Source organism: Eulemur rufifrons, chromosome 7 (assembly GCF_041146395.1).
Source record: "Eulemur rufifrons isolate Redbay chromosome 7, OSU_ERuf_1, whole genome shotgun sequence".
Lineage (NCBI taxonomy): Eukaryota > Metazoa > Chordata > Mammalia > Primates > Lemuridae > Eulemur > Eulemur rufifrons.
In genome coordinates this window covers 53,312,685-53,335,807 of record NC_090989.1, presented here as the reverse complement: position 1 = coordinate 53,335,807, position 23,123 = coordinate 53,312,685, and the positions used below count along the sequence as shown (strand labels likewise).

Below are 23,123 nucleotides of genomic sequence, written 5' to 3'. Positions count from 1 at the left end.
ATCAGAACAAAAATAACATTACCCATTGGGGAATAACAGAACTCAGAATCTCTACATTTATTATGTATTTACTGAATAACAGCTATGTGCCAGGCATTATGCTATACACTGAGAATATGCTAGAAAGTAAGACAAAATTCTTGCCCTCACAAAGGTTACAGTCAAATGGAGATATAGCCAAGAAAGTATAAAAAAAAAGTTAGTAAATGTTTTGATAGAAGAAGTAGAGGGAATACATGATAGAAATACCCACTCTAATCTAGGGCATTCTGAAAGTTTTAACTAGGCAAAGCCAAAGGAACAGAGTATTCCAGGCAAGGCCTGGAGGTAAAATAGCGAAACAGTTTTACCTCCATGTATAATAAAAACCTGGAGGTTTCTTGAGATGGCACACCCAACAAACTAAAAGAAGCTCTCAGTATAGTTGGTGCACATATGGTTAACAGCAAAATGACAAGAGATGACACTAGTGAGTTCAGCAGGGTCCAAGGTAAGTGAAGAGACAAGCTAAAGAGTCTGAACTTAGTTTTTACGAGCAAAGAGGAGCCTCTGAAAGATCTCCAAGCACAGAAGTGAGATATTTTCATTTTTATTTTAGAAAAGTCCTATTGATGGCTATGCACACAACAGACTGGAGAAAAGCAAGGCTTTATGAGAAAGGCAAGAAGCTGTATGAAAAATAATGATAGCCTCATTTAGTTTAGTGAAGTGGGGGAGGTAGAACAGAAATAAGAAATTTATAATATATTTAAGAAACTGAATTGACAGGACTTAAAAGAAAAGTTACAGAGCAGTGTTGGAAAGAAAGATCATGAGTTCAGTTTGAGATATGCTGAATTGTACATATTTGTGAAGAATAAAAATGGAGATACTCAGCATGCAGGTAGGTATGTAAGGTCAAGATTTTTTTTTTAGGAGAGAGATCTGTGCTAAAGATTTGGGTTTCAATAACTCATAAGGCAAAACTGATGCCTTAAATATCAACGCAACGTCCCTGGTATATTGAAAAATGATAAATATTTACATTTTAAACAGAAGAAAAAAAGATAATCAGTGGATTAGGAGAAATTTTTATACTGAAACTTCTAATTTCAATAGCAACACCCTATATCTCTGTTAATTCCCAGCTTATAATATATATTCCTCTACAGTTTTTTCATCTAAGAAGCAGGAAGATTCTGTGAGACACCTTAGTGACCTGGATGAGTTTTGAAAGATAGTAGAAAGTTTTTATTTCCTAACAACCTAACTTAAATAACTTTGAGAAAAATAGATCTTATTTTCAGAGAAGGATTATTTTCACGCTTAAGGGAAAAGTATCCACATGATTTCTCCCCCCCTGCTTTTAAATATAAATGTCTACAATAAGTGGGGATAGAGCGGGAAACAAATGGCAATTATACATGATTTTTTCCACATACTTAATAATATCTTAAAATTTAATGGAGCTCCAACAGGTGACAGAAACACAGAAGAAGCAGCAACTAAAAATACATACATGCCTAGAAAAAAGTAAAAGAATATTTTATTTCAAGCTTACCTTGCTCCTAAGTTTTCAATGGTTATATATTCATCCTTTCTCACAACTTCAAACTGCAAGTAATAGAAAAAAAATCCTAAAGTAGTTCAATTTTCAAAATTCTTTAATGTTACTTCTTAGCCTTAACATTTGAAAAAAAAGGGCAATGAGAATGAAGCCATAGTGAATATAAAACGAATGAAATAGAAGTAACAAGGTGAATCCTCATCAAACAACAAACTAGAGTTGACCTTAAAAAGTAGTTCCATTTTACATCACTATAGGATTTAAATGCCAAATCTGAAATACAAAAATAGCATATCTAAAGATAAAAAAATAAATAAGATACACTTCTATTCATAATTTGGTCTATTTACTTATATACTGAATATTCAACAAGATATTTCATTAATTAAAAAACAAAATGGATAATATCAGAGTGCATCTTTTGTAGTAGATACTATATGTTGTATTCTATAGAAATTTTCATAGGATGATATTTACAGACTCAAAGAGTTTCAGAAAATCTAAAATTATTTTTAAACTTAGGTGGCACCAAATTAATAAATCATCATCCTTGGTTTATAATACTTTCCACATTGGTACACTCGTGGCACGTTTTGTCTCTGTTTCTCTCTTTGTGTGCCTCTCCAGGTATCTATTTCTTAAATTATTTTATTCTTAAGGACCACATAATACTACTTTAGATAAATAATAGCAATACAAAGGTCAGATAGCTTAGTCACCATCAAAGAGAATATGGCTAGAATTCTGTTATTATGATCCCCAAATCTGTTTCAAGTAAAAAATATTATTCCAATGAAGAAAACCAAGAAACATGAAAAAAGATACTCACCAAAATTTTAACAATTCCAGGTACATCACACTGCAGCATCCTTACCATGTCACCTGGACATCCTTCCTTCAAACATTTTTTTCCACTAAAACTCTAAAGTTATTAATAGAAAAAATAATAAAAATAGAAAAAAATCACTGATGTGCAAATCTGATTATACTTAAATAAAGTTAGATGCAGATGTTGTTAGATAGGAAACTGAAAGATGTGAATAAACATTTGAAAGTTAGTTGTTAAAAGACAGTCCATTTCATATATCAATTGGATACTCTGTTTAAATGCATGCTTCCAATTTTCTCTCTCATAATTTCTACTTCAAAATCTTCAAGTAGCTATATTAAAACCTAAAATGTACTTGCTGCCCCAGGGAAAGCAACTTCAAGTAAAATGTACTAATTTAGTGAGTATAAAAAAAGATTACTAAATTTTTATCAGATATACAAGAATTCTAGGGAAAAAAAAAAGAATAAAAATGTTGAGACCTTTCTTTAGTTCTGGCCTTGCTATTTCCTCTAGTTAAGTACTTCATTTTCTTTTACTTCTATTTCTAAAATTGAGCCATATTAATTGCCAAAACAATCACAGAAATTATAAAGTATTTACGTACCACTTAAAAATGAATAACAAACAATGCTTTATACATTTTCAGTTTACAATGCAAGTTCATCTATTTTACCTGTTAATTTTCATAATGATCCTGTTAAGTAGGTTTATCCTATCCTCACTTTAGAGCTTAAAAAATTAGTCTCAAAGCAGTTATATTATCAGTCTAATGTAATAAAACTAGTAAGTGACTGAATCTGGACTTGAACCCAGAGATCTCCAAATTCCATATCCAATGCTCTTTCTACTATAAGAGTTTTCTGCTGTTTGCACGATGTAAACACTATAGGACCAAACTTATGGTCATTAGCTTGCTAAAGAATAATTAATACAGAATTAGGCTTTGGATTTCCACTTTAATTTTAGTGGCAAAGAACTCAAATTATTATATAACTAATATAACTAAATATAAATAATTCCAAATATATTTTTGAAGACTACAAAATCAATTCTTGTTCTCCTCCTCTAAAATAGAAGTCATCCTTAAAATTGTATAATTATCCTTTCTGTATATTTATTAAGCAATTCTATTCTTTGATTCTATGTCCTTTATGTGCATATATGCAACAGTAGTTCTATTCTTAACAGTGTAATTTCTAAAGGGAAAGGAACAAATTGACAGAAATCATTAAGCAAAGCAACTAATAAGAGTATCCCCTACAAAGAGCTGCTTAATAAATGATAATAAATGAAGAATGATGAGGAAATAAGCATCATAGAGAATTGTAAAAGAACAAAAAAGTAAGAAAAAGAAAAAAAGAAAAACAAATGAGGAAGTAAAAGGAAAGAGGGAAGATGTAAACAGGAAGAAATGAAGGGGAAGAGGACAAAAAAAAAAAGGAAGAGAAAGAGGAAGAAATGCTGTAGTAAAGTTTTTAAGAAGGAATATTATACCTGATCATTTTCACCTGGATATTTTAAATTCTTGAACTTTCTCCAGCAAATTTTATGGAAATAAACACAGCAACTTTTACTGCACATTAACTGAAAAAATCCCTGGGGAAAAAATAAAAGTAAGCTGTTGATATGGAAATAGTCATTTATGCAGATATGGAAAATACCATCTTAAGTCACTTTTAAAATTATTCTATAACTAGATGAATTTTACACAACATTCAAAATTTATCAGTAGAGATCAGAGATCACCAAAAAACTTTACAAGTCATTTTTACATCATTAAAGACAGAAAAATTAGGACAGTAAAAAGGGGGCAATAATTCGAACAAGTCAAAGTAATATTTTCTATATGCTATGTACAACAAAATACCAGAAACCCAATGAATGACCTTTGTTGAGGAACATCCTGTCATTCCACTTTTACATTTCTTTTCCTGCAGCCCCAACTCTATACTATTATTCCCTTAATCTCCTCTATTACCAATCAACAGAACTCAGATTTGCTGCCTTGGTAATATAGTTCCTGAGTTACCAGAGGTATAGATTTCTTGTGCTTCCCAATGTGCCCTCCCTGGAAACTATAGCCCTGCTTCCTTTAAACTCTGCTTTTATGACAAAAATCTAAATTGCATGCCCAGGACTTTCTGCTGCTACATGTTGTTCATTTGATTGGAACCCTGAAGACTTTCAGAGAAACCTCAGGACCATATTACTATGTCACCTAAACCAATACAGAATGTACCAGGCCCTGAGCACTACATTTCACCAAGTTCATTTCCCAATCCTTGTCTTATCTGAGTGAATAGATCTTGGTCTTCTTCTTCTCCCCACCTAACCCATTTGCTGTACATACCATGCCTTACAACTGAGATTTCAGTTATTTTATACAAGTGTTGTCTGTTTTACACTGATGGTCACATATTCTCATCCTATCTTGTGATTTCACAGTCGTTATTCTGATGGATCCAAAGAGACCTATCAGAAGTATACTGACTGCTGAATTTCTTCCAATCAAGGCTGGTTATACTTTCCCCTTGCCAAGGCCCATAGGGATAATGATCACTTATTTAGTAACATAATTCCTGAGGAGTGACAACCTCTCTCCTAGGTAAAATACTATTATTTTCAACCTCTAACATTTCTAATTATAAGGTAAAGCATTTTTTAGATCATTTTTACTGTATGACTGATTGCAGGGATAATAGTCATAACTTCAGAGGTATGTGAATGTTATAAAAATCTTAGCAAAACCAATTCATTCTTTTATGGACCCATAGAATATAAATAATCCCTGCTTACTTTGAATCTAAGTTCTCAGAGATAATCAAACAACTTCTCAACTGCTTTACCATTGTAATTAAACTAAATACTCTTTTAAAATAATATTTTGATGCATGATAATATAATAATTTTCATCTAAGTTTAATTTTATAATTACATGTTTAAAAATACTCAGTTAATTGACAGAGTACCTTATAATTGGTGTTCTTTAAAATGTCAGCTTCACAAGATCGCTCACAATCTAGGTAACTACAAATGGTCTGCTTCATTATATTACTTTCAGTCATCTTGATAAAATTATTAAGAAGATCCTAGATTTTAAAAATAAAAAGAATTCTCATGAATTAGTAATAAATTAAGACCATAACACTTCCAATATTTTACCCATAGTATGTCCACATCATATGCCCTTTTGAAGGACTTATATATAATTAAAAAACATAGTAACAGAACATATTTCCCTCATTTGAAGTAAACAATATACAGAAAGGCCCTAAATTAGAAATACTGAATTTCTTACTGAATGATATAAACGTGGAGAAAGGAGAGAAGTTTATATTTGAAGCCATATTTCTCTTTGTCATTCTAACCCATAACATAACACCTGGTGTATGCCTATCAAGAATTACTTGCTCTGATGTATACATACAGAGAGACAATAGATCACGGGGGTTCAGGGAGTCTGGTGGAAGTGGCCCCTGGACACCATGTTGGCAGTAAAAACTACTATAGTGGTGCGATATGCCACTTACTGCCATAATGGGCAAAAGTACAGTATAGAATTATGTTTCCAATGTTCAGAGTTACAAATCAGAATATAAGTTCTCGTTTTCAAAATGCTGATTAAATGTAGGTGGACCACATTACAGGTCTAAGTTAATGATTAGACAAGGTCCTTAACACTCATCCTGCAGATAGTATTACAAAATTTCAAGTAGTAGTACTGCTAATATACTGAGGGCAGATGACATCATAAAAAAGCCTCTATAAATTATTTCAAGAATATCATTTTGCAGTTAGAGAAGCCCTATGCAGAAAGATAAAGTTGAGAAAATTTCCCAGAAGGTAGAACAAAAAGACAAACACTAAAACATATGAAAGAAATGAGAAAATTAGAGACTCAGTATAGTAGTATACAAAACGTCTGAATGAGTATTGCAGAAAAAAAAAATTAGACGAAATCATCAACTATATAAAATAAGAAAATATCCCAGAACTAAAAAACACAAATTCAGAACACTGGGTACACATAGACTATTCTTAAAGATTCCCAGAACGAAAAAAATAAACCAGGTCACAATGCAAAAGGTTAAAAACCAGAGTGACATCAGATTTCTCAAAAGTATTATTAAAAGCTAGAAGATGAAAGAAATATACTTTTAAAAAATTTTAAAAAATTATTTTCATATGTTTGTTAGCCATTTTTATATCTTCTTTTGAAGAATTTCTACTCATGTCCTTTGCTCACTTTTTGATAGGGTTGTTCGATTTTTTCTTACCGATTTTCCTGAGTTCCAAATAGATTCTTGTTATCAGTCCTTTATCTGATGTGCAGTATGCAAAAATTTTTTCCCATTCTGTAGGCTGTCTGTTTACTATCGTGACTGTTTCTTTGGCTGTGCAGAAGCTTTTTAATTTGATCAGGTCCCATTTATTTATTTTTGTTGTTGCTGTGATTGCCTTAGGGGTCTTCTTCATAAATTCTTTGCCTAGGCCAATGTCTGTAAGAATCTTTCCTACGTTTTCTTCCAGAATTCTGATAGTTTCCGGCCTAAGGTTTAAGTCTGTTATCCACCATGATTTGATTTTTGTGAGAGGTGAAAGCTGTCTGTCCTGTTTTAGTCTTCTACATGTGGCTATCCAGTTTTCCCAGCATCATTTATTAAATAAGGAATCTTTTCCCCAGAGTATGTTTTTGTCTGCTTTGTCAAAGATTAGATGGCTATATGAGGATGGTTTTATATTTGGATTTTCTGTTCTGTTCCACTGGTCTGTGTCCCTGCACTTGTGCCAATACCAAGCAGTTTTTATAATCACAGCCTTGTAATATAGTTTGAAGTCTGGCAAATTAATACCGCCCATTTTGTTTTTGTTACTTAAAATTGCTTTTGCTAAACGGGGTCTTCTCTGGTTCCATACAAAGTGTAAAATTATTTTTTCTATATCTGTGAAAAATGATGTTGGTAATTTAATAGGGATTGCATTGAATCTGTAGATAACTTTGGGCAGTATAGACATTTTAACAATGTTGATTCTACCGATCCATGAGCATGGTATGGTTTTCCACCTATTTACATGCTCTGTGATTTCCTTCCTCAGTGTTTCATAGTTCTCCCTATAGAGGTCCTTTACCTCCTTAGTTAAATATATTCCTAGGCATTTTATTTTCTTTGTTGCTATTTTGAAGGGTATTGAGTCCTTAATTTGGTTCTCCGTTTGACTGTTATTGGCATATATGAATGCCTCTGATTTGTGTGTATTGATTTTGTATCCTGAGACTTTACTGAATTCATTGATCAATTCCAGGAGTCTCTTGGTTGAATCCTTGGGGTTTTTTAGATATAACATCGTATCATCAGCAAAGAGTGAGAGTTTGATCTCTTCTGTCCCTATTTGGACTCCCTTGATTCTGCTCTCTTGCCTGATAGCTCTTGCAAGGACTTCCAATACTATGTTGAAAAGTAATGGGGACAGCGGGCAGCCTTGTCTGGTTCCAGTTCGAAGTGGGAATGCTTTCAGTTTTTCCCCATTCAGTACGATGTTGGCTGTGGGTTTGTCATATATGGCTTGTATCATTTTTAGATAGGCCCCGTCTATGCCTATTTTGTTAAGTGTTCTTATCATAAAACGGTGTTGAATTTTGTCAAATGCTTTATCTGCATCTATTGAGAGGATCATATGACCTTTATTTTTGCTTCTATTTATGCGGTGAATTACATTTATAGATTTGCATATGTTAAACCATCCCCACATCTCTGGGATGAAGCCCACTTGGTCATGATGTTCAACATCTCTAATCATCAGGGAAATGCAAATCAAAACCACAATGAGATATCACTTAACTCCAGTGAGAATGGCCTTTACCAAAAAGTCCCAAAACAATGTATGTTGGCGTGGATGCGGAGAGACAGGAACACTCATACACTGCTGGTGGGACTGTAAACTAGTGCAACCCCTGTGGAAAGCAATGTGGAGATACCTTAAGCAGATTCAAGTAGACCTACCATTCGATCCAGCAATCTCATTATTGGGCATCTACCCAGAAGAACAAAAGTCATTCTATAAAAAAGACACCTGCACCCGAATGTTTATAGCAGCACAATTCACAATTGCAAAGATGTGGAAACAACCCAAATGCCCATCAATTCATGAATGGATTAGCAAAATGTGGTATATGTATACCATGGAATATTACTCAGCTATTAGAAATAATGGTGATATGGCATCTCTTTGGTTCTAATGGAGAGAGTGGGAACCCATTCTATTAAGTGAAGTATCCCAAGAATGGAAAAATAAGCACCACATGTACTCACCAGCAAACTGGTTTCCCTGAGTGCACATTTGGGAATAACACCAAATGGGTATCGGACAGAGGTGGGGGGCTGGCGGGAAGGGATGAGTGTATACCTACTTGATGAGTGCGATGTGCACTGCCTGGGGACTGGACATGCTTGAAGTTCTGATTGGGGGAGATAGGGGTGGGGGGAGGGGATGGGTGCATACCTACATGACGAGTGCGATGTGCACTGTCTAGGGAATGGACACACTTGAAGCTCAGATTTGGGGGGATGGGGAGGCATGGGCAATATATATAACCTGAACGTTTGTACACCTATAATGAGCTGGAAAAAATAAATAAATAAATAAATAAAAGACAAAAAAAATTTATTTTCAGCCTATAATTTTATGACCAGAATTGAAAAAAGTATACAAAGGATAAATTTTATTGAGAATTATAAGGTCTCAAAAAATTTATCTCCCAAGCAAGCACTCTTTTATAGGACATTGCTGGAGGAGTTGCACCACCAAAACAAAGGAGCAAACCTAAAAAAAGGAAAACTTGCGTTCTAAGAAACAGAAGATTCTATATAGAAAAAAGGTGAAGGAAATTCCCAGGATGAGAGTGAAGGGAAACCCTGAAGCCAATTTAATAAAAACTTATAACTACTGGTAGGATGGAGGAAGGAACGTGTGTACGCATGCGTGCATCAGAGAGAGAGAGAGAGAGAGAGAGAGAGAGAGGGAGAGCGCGCGAGTTCATGTGTAAGAGAGCTAAAGCCTCATCTTCCTTAGTGAGAATCAAAAGATAACATCTAAAATAATGTTTTTAAATAGCAGTACATATGTTTTTGGGAAAGGCAAATGGTGAAGAAAAATACCTCTAGAAAGTAGAATTCCAATTAGAGATGATAGAGCAGGAACTCTTAATTTTTAAGTCTTTTAATATTATTTGACAAACTATATGTGTGTTATTCTGCTATAATAAAAGTTCACTAAAAAAGTTTAGATAATTAAAAAAATATATTTTAAAAGGAAGAGGAAAAAGAATAAAATAACCAAGATCAAATAGAGACTACGTAGGCACGGAAGTTTTAATATTTTAAAAATGTATAAAATTATTACTTTAGGAAGTCAAAATTAAAAGTCATATGCAAATATTTTTTCCCATTCTGTAGGTGGTCTGTTTATTCTCGTGACTGTTTCTTTGGCTGTGCAGAAGCTTTTTAATTTAATCATGTCCCATTCATTAATTTTTGTTGCCGCATACTACACATCAGATAAAGGACTGATAACAAGAATCTATTTAGAACTCAGGAAAATCCGCAAGAAAAAATCGAACAACCCTATCAAAAAGTGGGCAAATGACATGAATAGAAACTTCTCAAAAGAAGATATAAGAATGGCTAACAAACATATGAAAAAATGCTCAACATCCCTAATCATCAGAGAAATGCAAATCAAAACCACAATGAGATATCACTTAACCCCAGTGAGAATGGCCTTTATCAAAAAAACCCAAAACAACACATGTTGGCGTGGATGTGGAGAGACAGGAACACTCATACACTGCTGGTGGGACTGCAAACTAGTGCAACCCCTGTGGAAAGCATTATGGAGGTATCTTAAACAGATTCAAGTAGACCTGCCATTCGATCCAGCAATCCCATTACTGGGCATATACCCAAAGGAAAAAAGGTCATTCTGTAACAAAGACACATGTACCCGAATATTTATAGCAGCACAATTCACAATAGCAAAGATGTGGAAACAACCCAAATGCCCATCAATACATGATTGGATTAGTAAGCTGTGGTATATGTATACCATGGAATATTACTCAGCTATAAGGAATAATGAAGATACGACATCTCTATGGTTCTCCTGGAGAGAGTTGGAACCCATTATATTAAGTGAAGTATCCCAAGAATGGAAAAACAAGCATCACATGTACTCACCAGAAAATTGGTTTCCCTGAACATCACCTAAATACACATCTAGGAACGACACCAATTGGATATCAGACTGAGGTGGGGGGTGGGGGAGGGGATAGGTGTATGCCTACCAATGAGTGCATTGCGCACCCTTTGGGGAATGGTAACGCTTGAAGGTGCTGACTCGGGAAGGGGGGGTGGGAAAGGGAGGGATATATACCTACATGATGGGTGCAACGCGCACTATCTGGGGAACGAACAGACACGCCTGGAGCTCTGACTTGGGGAGAAAGGCGGTACATGGGCAACATATGTAACCTGCAATTCTGTATCCCCCATAACAATAAGATGAAAAAAAAAAAAACAACAAAAACAAATAAAAAAAAAAAAAGTCATATGATTATCTTAACAATGTCAAAAGCTGTCTGCATATATTTTGATTGCCAAGAGAGGTACATTAAAGCATTCCATTGTGATTGGGGATTTTTTTATTTCTCCTTTCAGTTCTGTCAATTTTTGTCCCATATATTTTGTCCCATATATTTGAGGCTATATAACTAGGTATATACAAATTTTGCATTGTTATAGCTTCCTGGAGAATTGAATTTTATATTATATTTTTATAAAATGTTACTCTTTGAGGAATACTTTTGGCCTTAAAGCCAACTAAAATATAAGGATAAATTAAGATTTAAAGTAACAGTTTGGGAAAAGATAGGTCATTCAAACATTAACCAAGAGAAATCTGGTCTAGTTATTTTCATATTAAACAAATTAAAAAGAAACCTATCTGGCTTATCAGATGGGTAGAAATTACCCAAAAGGTAAAGAATACCCAGAAGGTATGGGAAAATGGAAACTCGTATACTGTCTGAAGAATTTAAATTGGTATAGACTTTCTGAGAAGAAATACGGAGATATATAACAACTTTACAAGAGTATGAACACTTTCTTCACAATTCCACCTTTAGAAATTTATTCTAATGGAATGATAATGAGAAATATGCAAACATTACTTTATACAAAAACGAAAAACTGGCATGTTTAGTTAGAATAAACTAAATGTTCAATAGCAGAGAACTGGTTAAGCAAATTAAAGCACAGTTATATGACAGATGATGCAAAAGTCACATTATATAATAATCTGATCACTGAGAAATTAAAAATATGTATATTTCCATATTACAAATAAATGTGTATAACATCATACCAATTTAGTAAAAATAAAGGGTATGAGTGTTTATGTTATACGTGCCTGTGTCTGGAAAGACAGAAATGAAAATGCTAACAATGTTTTCTCCATTTGAAGAAATATGGATGAATTTCACTTTTATCTTTGGAAATTTTTATATTTTCCAAGTTTTCTGAACTCAGCATTTGGTACTTTGTAATTTAAATCAACAATAAAATAACAGTAAATATAATCAGAAAAAAAGAAGTTAACTATTACATTTGGCCCTAACCATGTGAAGTACTGGCCTAGAATGACAATTAACCTTCCTGTTATTTGCAAATGCTGACATTGCCACCTCACTTTTCTCTCCTTGTTGAATCACGCTCACATTCTGCAGTAGGTAATATAATCAAGGTTGTTTCTTACATAAAAAATCTAATTGCCAATAAAAGAAAGTGATTGCTATGGAATATGACTTAATTGGTTCATACTTTATCAAAGATGATTCTGATTAGTCACAAATGAAATGTTATTCTGAAATAATTTCTTACTTTAAAAGTTGTAGGTAAATCTTCATCTTCTGTAGGATCTATGTCAAACCAATGGTCATTTATATCTTCAATTTCTTGTAAGCTTCTATGAAATTCTAGCAGTCCTCCATGATATCTGCAACGTATTTTAAAATAAAGTTAATTTGAATGGGACTGTGGAACTGGATGGTTTACTAACAAGACACCAAGTAACCCATTTTTTTGTGGTAAGTAGGGTGGTGATAACCTCTGGCATGCTTAGAAATACAAATACTAGGACTCTCACCTGTGGTAGATTGGGATGAAATACAGGTGGAAGGGGAGGCAATAGATTATGTAGTAGCTCAAGCTTGAACAGTATGGGGGCCATGGTAATTAAAGGGATTGTAGAGTTGGTTGGCTTTTGTTAACTGTCTTGGAAGCCTTGAAGAAAGAGAATGATAGGCACAGGTCAGCCAACTATTAACTTAGGACACACTGTGAAAGCCAGAGGCCTCTATGGCAGTATATAAAGAGACTTCATCTCCTATAGCCATAAAAATAATCTGTGCTGAAAATAAGGCCCAGATTTAATCATAAGGTGGAACAAACTGCCAATGAGACTGAAGGCACAGCCTCAACAAGACTAATACTATCAACTCAGGACACTGTGAAAGCTAGAAGGCTTCTATGGTAACATAAGGAACCCTTACCTCCTCTAGACATAGGGAAGACTATACTCAAATGAGGTCCAGGATTTAATCATAATGGTAGAACAACTGCAAGGGAGACCAAAAGCACAGTCTCAACAGAACTACTAGGCTAAAACCACGGCTTTAATAGGGAATGAGTAGATTCTGAGATCGGAAATGGGGATATTTAGGTAAATCCTTAAATTACCCCTTGAACCCTCTGGCTGGCAAAGACTCTCCCTTTACTTAGAGATCATACAAAAATATCATCTGAGATGTATGTCTCAAAAGATGATGCCCTCATCCTCAAGATCCTCCCCACCTCTCTCCTAATTGCCTTCAGACCAGTAAATTTAGGGTCAAGTGTAAGAGAGCTCAAGTGGGAAAATAGAGTCCCTGTCCAGGAAGAAAAAGCTTATTCATCATAAGAACTGCAGAATCTGACTAGAATGTACTGGTAGGAACATGAGTGGGAGTAGATCTTAAGGGTGCTGAACCAAGAGTAAATACAAGGCTGGATAGGGAAGTGCATACTGATATGGGACAACTCTTCCATAATTCAAAATTTACTTTCCTAGGAAAGACACCTGAAGCCAGACCTAACATGCTGCTAAGAAGGGTCCTAGTACACAATGATGGTCTATAGTAAATGAGGTAGAAATGCTGAAAATTTCTTGGTAGAGTATTAAAGGAGTCAGAAGGTTCAGGAAGGTGAGAATGTTACAGTGGACTTACTACATAAAAGCACAGAACCCACCACTAGACAATGTTCGTGGAAAGGCTCAGAGGATACTCTATTCATCAATGCAATAAGAAATACAGACAAAAGGCATCAGTGTCTTTCAGAAGCTCAGCAGTGGCTGTCCTCTATAGGCCAGGGATGAAAGTAATGATGCTGTCATACAACTTGGCTTTCTAGTATCAATAATCTGGAAAATTGATTCTCTCCAATGCCCATCAGTAAAGAGAACAAAAAGTAGTTTTCATATCTGGAGAAGGACAGCAGTATACATTCTTTGTCTTATCTCAGACTATGTTAAATCTCTTACTTTGTCACAACTATGGACTGAAAGGATTTTGATCATACCGACATTCTGCAAAGCACCACACTAGCCAAATATATTGATGGCATCATGTTGATCAGACCTAGTGAAAAGATCTGGAAAGTGAGAAGTCTTCTAGATATCCTAGTTAAAAACAGGCATGCCAGAAGATAGGAGATAAACCTTACAAAGAATCAGGAAACTACCACATAGGTGACACTTTTAAGGATCCAGTGGTTTGGCCCAGTAGTAATCCTTCGTAAGAGTTTGCCCAAGTAAACTTTCCCTAATTCATCCTTCAGATCTCAATCAAACATTATTTCTTCAGGAAAACTTCTGATTCCCAGAACCAGACTTAGGCTCTAGTAAAGACTTTGTTCACTCTATTTTCCTTCATAGCTCTTTATCATATTTCATAATTATTTTATGACTGATTATTTAAGGTCTGTAATCTTCACTATACTGTCAATTACATGAAGACAGGAACTGTCTATTTTGTAAACCATGTTAGGTTTTGTATCCTCAACAACTAACAGTCTCTGGAATATAACAGATGATTAGTAAATAAAATGAATGAATGATGCTACAAATGGTTAACGATCTCCATATAGGAAGTAAACAGATAATCCACATAGGCTCCTCTGTACAATTTCACATTCTTAAAATATGTAGTACCCAATACTCTCAAACTAAGCATTTGGACCCTTTCAATTCTTCAAAAGCGCATCTACAACTTAAAAAACTATTCCAAGTCGGTAGTGATAATATTAATAACTACAACCATCATTTATTTATTAAGTATAGAATTTTTGTGTCCTGGACAGTGTTAATCACCTTCAACATCCTTATGAGATAAACACTATTATTGGTTCCATTTTAGAGATAAGAAAAGAATGTAAGTCATAACAACATTAAGTTTCCTAGGGTAAGTGGTAGAAAATGTATCTGAACCCAGGTCTGTCAGACTCCAAAGGCTATGTTCTTAACGTCAATGATAGACTGCCTCTTGTTACCATTGCCTGTTAAGTTTGATATTCAATATTCTCAAGTACATTAAAGAAATTATTATCTATAGGAACAGATGAAGAAAAAAAGAACCAGCAAAGAACAAATGTCATGATACCTGGTATACTGTACACACTTAATTCCCATTTCACAATGCTAAAAATTGACAGACAAGATCTACCCATTAATTAAAATCCTTACCTCTTCTGAGCACATCGAAGTAAACCACGTCCAAAATAAACTAAAGACATAAAGTTTTCACAAATTTCATTTTCTTGGATCACCATCTTCATAACCAGAAATTTATTCTCAGCTTCTGTATAATCCTGTAGTAACATAAAACTAGGTTTGGCTGATGTGAAAAGTATTTTTTTTCTTTTATGATAAACAATTATTTCCCAAATAGTAAAAATATAGCAGCTTTAAAAAGAACCAGTAATCTGGCCATTTATTCACACCTCAAATCTTAGCCATGTCTGTATGTGATCAAAAAGATAATGCAATATACTCAGGGTTTAAAATATTTACTACAAACAAATTTAAGATTTTATTTAATCAACATTTCAAAGTGAAATTTAAAATAATTTTTTTATCTAAAACTGACAAATATTATTACCCCAAATAAGGGCTTTTCTGATGACTATTAGAGCATAATTCTTTATCGTTTTAATTTTTCCCCCTAATTGGAACACAATTCTTCCTAATTTTTCAAATAGGAATTAAGTGACTTCTTGACCAAAGATATAGTCTCTTTTGGGGAAGTACCATCTTGATCATAAGCAACACAGGTCTGGAAGTAAAGATCAGGATCAGCTCTAATAGAGGTTTCAGTTATAATTAATAAAACAGGCATAATGGCCTCAGTCTCTCTGGAAATAAAAAATAAGTCAGAAAAATGCTACATGGCCTTGCTTTAAAATATCCTCTAGTATATCACACTAAACAATAATTAGTATTACATGAAATTATTTGCAAAATTATTTGAAATAGAAATGTTTTCAGTTTGGGTGCTTATAAATTCTACTTCACCTAATTAACAAGTCATATTTATATATTTAATTTATAAAACCAAGTAAACGCATAGATTTGGGAAGAGGAAAAATGAAAGAAATATCAAGGCTGCAAAGAAAATTTAAGAAGTTTTTAAAAATCAGAAAAAGAAAGAAAATGTTAAATTTAAAAGAATTCTTAGAAATTATCTATTTAACTCACATTTTTACTTACTTGCGTTTTGCTTTATTTAACAAAGAATTTGAGGTAAAACTCATATTTTACAAAAGAGGTAAGATTAAAACCAGAAATTAAGCTATACTAGAAAATGGATATTTTTAAAATGTATAAGTGAAAGAAGCTAAATAATTTTCTACTTTCCATAAATGGCAAGCACTTAAATGATAAAGTTAAAATAACTGAATTTATTAATAAAAGCTAATATTAACAGTTTCCTTTAGCAGTATTTTTAGTTTCACAAAATAAACTTTGTATAATTACTCTAAATTATAAATATATAACAGAAAAGTCACTGAATAGTTTCAATTTGTAGAGAATTTTTAAAAGCCAACATTTTAATTTGCTAAAATGAAGTCGGTATACATAAAAAGATTTATAACAGGAAAATAGTACATGCCACATACCTCTTTCTTTCCTCTTTCAGTAAGTGCTACTCCATACAAAAACAGTAATGTCAAATAATAACCAATATTAATCTGGTGTGCCTAAAAAGAAAAAAAAAATGTCAACTGGTTACTTAGACTAAGCTACTTTTCAGTATAGCAGACTTAACAAAATCTTAGGTTATTTAATTATTAAAAATAATAAATTATTATATTATCAATCATCTAATAATAACTATAGGGCATGTATTTTATCTTTTTTCTACCATGTAGCCTAGGTGTGTAAGAGAATGTATTTTACATGTCTTTGATAATTTGACCCAGGAAGAAGAAAGAGGACAGTCAATCTCAAAATAGAACTTAGAATTTGATTTAAAAAATGAAAGCAGATGCCATCAAAATTTGTTACACTGAACCTTTTAAAAAATTTTTATTCTCTTTCTCTTATTATATAATATTTTAGGTACCAAGAAAACTTTAGTAATATAAGGAACACCAAAGTATCTACCGTCCACCTTAAAAATTACAATCATTTCTTAAATCAAAATCCTATACTCTCTCAACATAGGTTTTGTCATAACAATATAAACATAAAGCTTACCATTTCTTCAATTAAAAATTAAAATACATGGATATTTCCTTCATTTAAAAATGGTCTATGCAAAATTACTGAGATGGAGATAGATTAGTGATTTGGGAAGGTGTAGAGGGAGAGGAGAGGATGTGACCATAAGGGTGGCATAAGAGAGATTTTTGTGATGATAGAATAGTTCTTTTATTCTTGATTGTGGTAGTAGTTACACAAATACATACTTGTGAAAAATGGCATAGAAATGTACATTCCTGTGCTCAAAAAAGTTAACATAGCTGGCTTGAGGCTGTTATCCTTATTAAGGCCAGTTTGCAAGGTCGATCCTTGGCTGGTGTCTGGGAATTTGGATTTTGGCAGTGTTCCCACTTTTCTCTAACTGATAATGGTGGCACACTGTGCTTAGACTATTTGCACAAACAATGTGATTTATGCTCAACACCTGGAAGTTTCTTCTGGAACTCTGGAATTTTCATACATGTTAGGCAGAGGGTACCTAGATGACCAACATCCGATAAAAATGTTGAATGCTGAGTGTCTATTGGGCTTTCCTGGGTAGAAATATCACACATATTGCTACATTTTCATTGCTGGGGTGACAAGTGAAGAGATGGGAGTGAGTGTACTGTGTGTGACTCCTCATGGGAGAGAGAAAATATAAGAAAGCCTGCAGATGGATTCCTTCAGACTCTGCCTGTGTCTTTTCCCCTTATGATCTGCTGTATCTTTACTACATCACTACAATAAATCTTAGCTATGAGTAAAACTGTATGCTGAGTCTAGTTCTTCTAACAAATCTCTGAACATGAGGGTGGTCTTCTTAAGAGACCTCGGACACATCCATTGTACCAATGTCAATTTTCTGGTTTTGATATGTACTGTAGTTATGTTAAGATGTGTTAAATAATTCTTGGGGGAAATTAAGTGGAGGGTACATCAGGACCTCTCTATATTTTTGTATCATACAGTTGTAACTTCTATCAATCTATAATTACCTCAAAATACACAGTTAAAAAATTGTCTATGGAAAAAAATACTGTCCATTCTATTTGTGATGGTTAATTTTATGTCAACTTGACTGGCCATGGGGTACCCAGATTATACACTATTTCTAAGTGTGTCTGTGAAGGTGTTTGAGATTAGCCTTTGAATAGGTGGACTTAATACACATTTCTCTTCCCAGTGTGGGTGGGCCCGAATAGAACAAAAGGCAGAGGAAGGAAGAATTCATCCCTCTTTGCTTCCTGCCAACCTGCTTGAGCTGATACAGCTCATCTCAACTTCTTCTGCCCTCAGAATGAGATTTATACCAATGGCTCCACTAGTTCCAGACCTTCAGAACTGGGCTGAATTATACCACCAGCTTTCCTGTGTCTCCAGCTTGTAGACAGCAGATCATGGGACTTCTCAGCCTCCATAATCATGTGAGCCAATTTCTCATACTAAATCACATATATATGCCTTATAATAAATCATATGTGTGTATATATGTGTTTCATATATACACATGTGTATGTGTGTAGGTATGTATGTGTGTGTATATATATATATTTTTTTTTTTTTTTTCGAATGGTATTCTCACCTAGCATGCCTCTTATGACCAACAGTACACAATTATGAGATAACTGACTGGGGTTAGAAGTTCAGTTTCAAATTGCTATCAGTGGAAATACACATGTGTTTGTTTTCGATGGACCAGTGGACTAAGTGTATATCAGTAGAGGTATACATGTGTGTTTTTTCTCAATGGACTAAATAATTTTATGAATATAAACTCCTCGTAATGTCTAAATGGTTTCCACCTTAAAATGCCCATTCCTGAAGAGACAGTATAATGCCATAGTTCAGACCATACACTCTGGAGCCAAGGCGACATGGATTGTTTCCTGACTCCACTATTTACTACTTGGTGAATTTAGCAAGTTACTTAACCTCTGTGACTCAGTTTCCTAATCTATAAAGTAAGAATAATAAAATGGGATAGTTATGAGGATTAAATGAGCTAATCCTTACAAAGTGCTTAGAACAGTGGTTGTCATATAGAAAACACGAAATAAATGTGAGCTATTATTTTGTAATTTTAAAAAAACCAACTTTATAAATAACACAACAGAACCTGTGGCTCTTACAATCCTAAATAAAAACAACATTTTTGAGAATAGGAGCAGCAGCAGAATTGTGGTAATGCTGTAACTAAAAGGCAAAAAACTCTGGAATTTAAAGATGCAAGTGGTATATTTCTAACCTAAAGACCCTGTCCTTTCCTCCCTATCTTCCCCCCATTAGCAAAGATTATTCCATGTACTGGAACCAAATGAATATAGAGATGTCATTGGCAACTACCTCCACCTCCAACTCACTGCTCCCTCCTAGAAGGTTGTCTCACCCTTCTTGGAGGCCTTTAGGGACAGGAAGAATCATTTGGATACAGCAGTAGACTGCTCTGATCATGACAATTCCAGTTCTCCTCATAAGTGCTACCAAGACAGAGAACTCTTCCATTTCCTAGTCTAATCCTCATCTTTGAAGTAATGTCTAAATAGAGAAGGCTAAGCAATGGGCACCTGTTAATGCTGATTTTATACTGATTTGTTTCACTGATTGGCAATCTGTTCAGTGGAAAAAATGGCAGTTCTGTAGTATTTCAGAAATTCTCAGGATTAAAAAGTGCAAACCTGCTTTTCTTTTGTTCCTTCTATTGAATCCATCTAGAAGCTCCTTTACAATATGTATATCACCCTTTAGAATCCAAATCCTTAGTGGCCTAAATAAGGATTATTTTCTGCTTCCTTATACATCATTATAATCTGGGATTTGGTGTTTTAGGCTATATTTTTTGGTGTCTGGGTAGTTCTTTTTTGAAGATAATCCTAATCCATCTTCTATTTTATATGCATCAAAATTTAGACTACTACTCCAAGTTAGGCAAAGAATTGATTTTTCCTTTTACTGTTCTGTACTATCAATTTAATTTTTTTTTTTTTAGACAGAGTCTCTCTCTGTTGCCCGGGGTAGAGTGCCATGGCGTCAGCCTAGCTCACAGCAACCTCAAACTCCTGGGCTCAAGTGATCCTCCTGCCTCAGCCTCCCGAGTAGCTGGGACTACAGGCATGCGCCACCATGCCCGACTAATTGTTTTTATATATATTTTTAGTTGTCCAGCTAATTTCTTTCTATTTTTTTAGTAGAGACTGGTCTTGCTCTTGCTCAGGCTGGTCTCGAACTCCTGAGCTCAAATGATCCTCCCGCCTTGGCCTCCCAAGTGCTAGGATTACAGGCGTGAGCCACCGCACCTGGCTATCAATTCTAATTTTTGATACAATTTTTTCCTCAAATCGTTCTTTTTATTTCTAAAGCATCATCTGATCTTAAACACATAAATATATTTTGTCAATTTTGTCAATAACAGAAGTTCTAACTTTTATAAATATAAAAATATCAAAAGAGAGCTGGCTAATAACTAGAGAAGGAATAGTTTTTCCTTTAATTGACAAATAAAAACTATATATATTCATCATAGACAACATGATATTCTGAAATAATATATATAGTAGAATGACTAACTCAAACTAATTAACATATGCATTACCTCATACATTTATTTTTTATGAAGAGAACACTTAAAATCTCTCTTGGCAATTTTTAAGCATACAATACATTGTTATTAATTATAATCACCATGTTATATAATAGATCTCTTGAACAAATTAATTATTCCTCCTAATTGAAATTTTATATTGTTTGACCAACACCTCCTCACCCATTCCCTCCCCAGCCCCTGGTAACTGCCATTATATTCCCTACTTCTATGAGTTCAACTTTTTAAGATTCCACATATAAGTGACATCTTGTAATATTTGTCTTTCTATACCTGGCTTATTTTTTGAACTTAATGACTCTCCATTTCTAATTGGGAAAGCCTATTTCTATTAGTTTAAGTTTCTCTTAAGATGAACAATTTTGTGGTAGGAATGGGGACTAGAATAGGCTCATTACAGAGATGTTGTCACATAAGAAAGTATAAGACATAGGAAGGCAATACATTTATATGTACCCTTCTCCAGGGTTAAAAAGGAAAATACAAATTGTCCTAGACCTCAAAATAAGCATACACTGTTTTCTCATTGAAAAATGCTGATCAAGTCCTTTATTTCAAACTTTCAAAAAAAAAAAACTTACAGTATAATTAGTAGCTTGAATGTTCCTAAGTGCTGCTTCCAGCTGTGTTATCAAGAAATGTAAAGTCAAAGCAGGAACAACTTCTTCCCCGTTCTGGCTGTTAGCTACAACTTCTCTCTGTGGAAAATAATATAGTTGAAGATTTCTTTAGATTAGAACAAATATCTACATATGTTCATATTATACAAATAATATATGCTTATTGTAGAAAATTTGGAAAATAGAGATAAAGACGGTTTTAAAAAAACTCACATCACCCAGATACACTATTCTCATACTTGGTTTTAAGTAGTCTGATGAATCTCCTTTGTAACTATTTCCTCAAAACACTAAAAAGCATTCCTATGCCTGCCAAGGGGTTGGCGGCATCCACTCCTACTTCAGAGGAAGATGGTAATCCCACTTCATTCTCATACTTTCTATTCTCTGGCATAGCCAAAATCTCCCCTCCAGCCCTGAACCTGTGGTAAACAGGAATGCTGGCATTAATACCAATATCAGGGCAAGCAAGCCATTTTATGCTGCAATCTGATTGGAACTGAGCTAATATATGCTTTATTGTGTACCATAGTTTGTTAATTACATGGTTGAAATTAAAGGAAGGACTCTGTCTTATCATTGTGTCCATTCCCTAATGCTTTGTACCAACAAGTGCTTGGCTTAAATGACATTATCTATTCCATAATGTATACTCTGTGTGGAAAGTTTAATCTACACTTTCTTAACTTGGTTTGTAGTATACAATACTTTCTTGTTTTCCTCCTAGCTATCTAGGTACTTCATTTCAGTCTCCCCAGCAGTCAATCTAACGAACCTCTATCAACACACATTCCATAAAGTAATCCACTATCCTATTTTTAAATAATGTCTACACACTGACAGTTTCCAAATTTATATTTCCAGCCAAGAACTATCACCTGAATTCCAGCCTCATATATCCAGCCATTTATTCAACAGTATCTCCTGAATTTGAACAGGCATATAAAACAGTACTGAAGTTACACCTCTGTTAAGCAGCCTAGGTGGTTTCAGATGAATCCTCCCAAGGAAAACAACTAAAACAGCTGGACAAAATGCAAAAACCATTTATCTGAAAGCAATGGAAAACTACCAAGGCACTGCCAATCTCTCAAGCCAACATACAGGAGAGGAGGAAGGACCAGAGACATGAGACTAACTCACTTTTTAAAGCAATTTCCATTTTCAGTTGTGGCTAAGATTCTAGGCAGAGCCTTCAGCAAATTTACAGAGCTGGGAGGAAAACTGGAGTGCACGGCCTATCAAGGAGGTGGGGCCCTGGTTAACACCCCATTCTTTTGCAATGGAAGCAAACCATAACACAAGGATTTGAATGCAAGTAGTTTATTTGGGAGGTACAGAGAAAAATGGCAGTGAAGAAGTGATATAAGGAAGGGAAAACAGGCTTTAAATTAAAGGGTATGTTACTAAGCTAATTACCCACAGCTGGCGACTGGGTTTAATACAACAGGGAAACTCTGGAAAACTGAAAAATATGAGCTTCAGAAGCATTATCCAACTCAAGGGCAGAGGGAACTGGGGTACTTACATAATAACTCCCGAGACTTACTGACTGACTGCTTTCTGGGGTGATGGGGGAATATTAATTCCTTGGGTCTTTTGAACTGCCGTGAGAAGTACAGCCTTCTGCAGTTCCAGAAAAAAGGCCCTGAGGCATAGAGATGTAGATATTGAAAACAGGAATTGTCCAGA

General features: G+C 34.3%; 1 protein-coding gene across 1 annotated transcript in view; it reads right to left on the bottom strand.

The window, feature by feature from the left end:
- The window catches only part of DZIP3 (DAZ interacting zinc finger protein 3), an 89,035-nt gene that overhangs the window by 44,893 nt on the left and 21,019 nt on the right, over positions 1-23,123 (bottom strand). Inside the window, exons 5-12 of the mRNA XM_069472579.1 lie at positions 21,393-21,509; positions 16,646-16,726; positions 15,213-15,337; positions 12,314-12,428; positions 5,348-5,467; positions 3,873-3,974; positions 2,376-2,468; positions 1,541-1,593 (exon numbers count right to left, since the gene is read on the bottom strand). Coding sequence (XP_069328680.1) covers positions 1,541-1,593; positions 2,376-2,468; positions 3,873-3,974; positions 5,348-5,467; positions 12,314-12,428; positions 15,213-15,337; positions 16,646-16,726; positions 21,393-21,509 — 806 coding nt within the window. The remainder of the gene's footprint in view (positions 1-1,540; positions 1,594-2,375; positions 2,469-3,872; positions 3,975-5,347; positions 5,468-12,313; positions 12,429-15,212; positions 15,338-16,645; positions 16,727-21,392; positions 21,510-23,123) is intronic.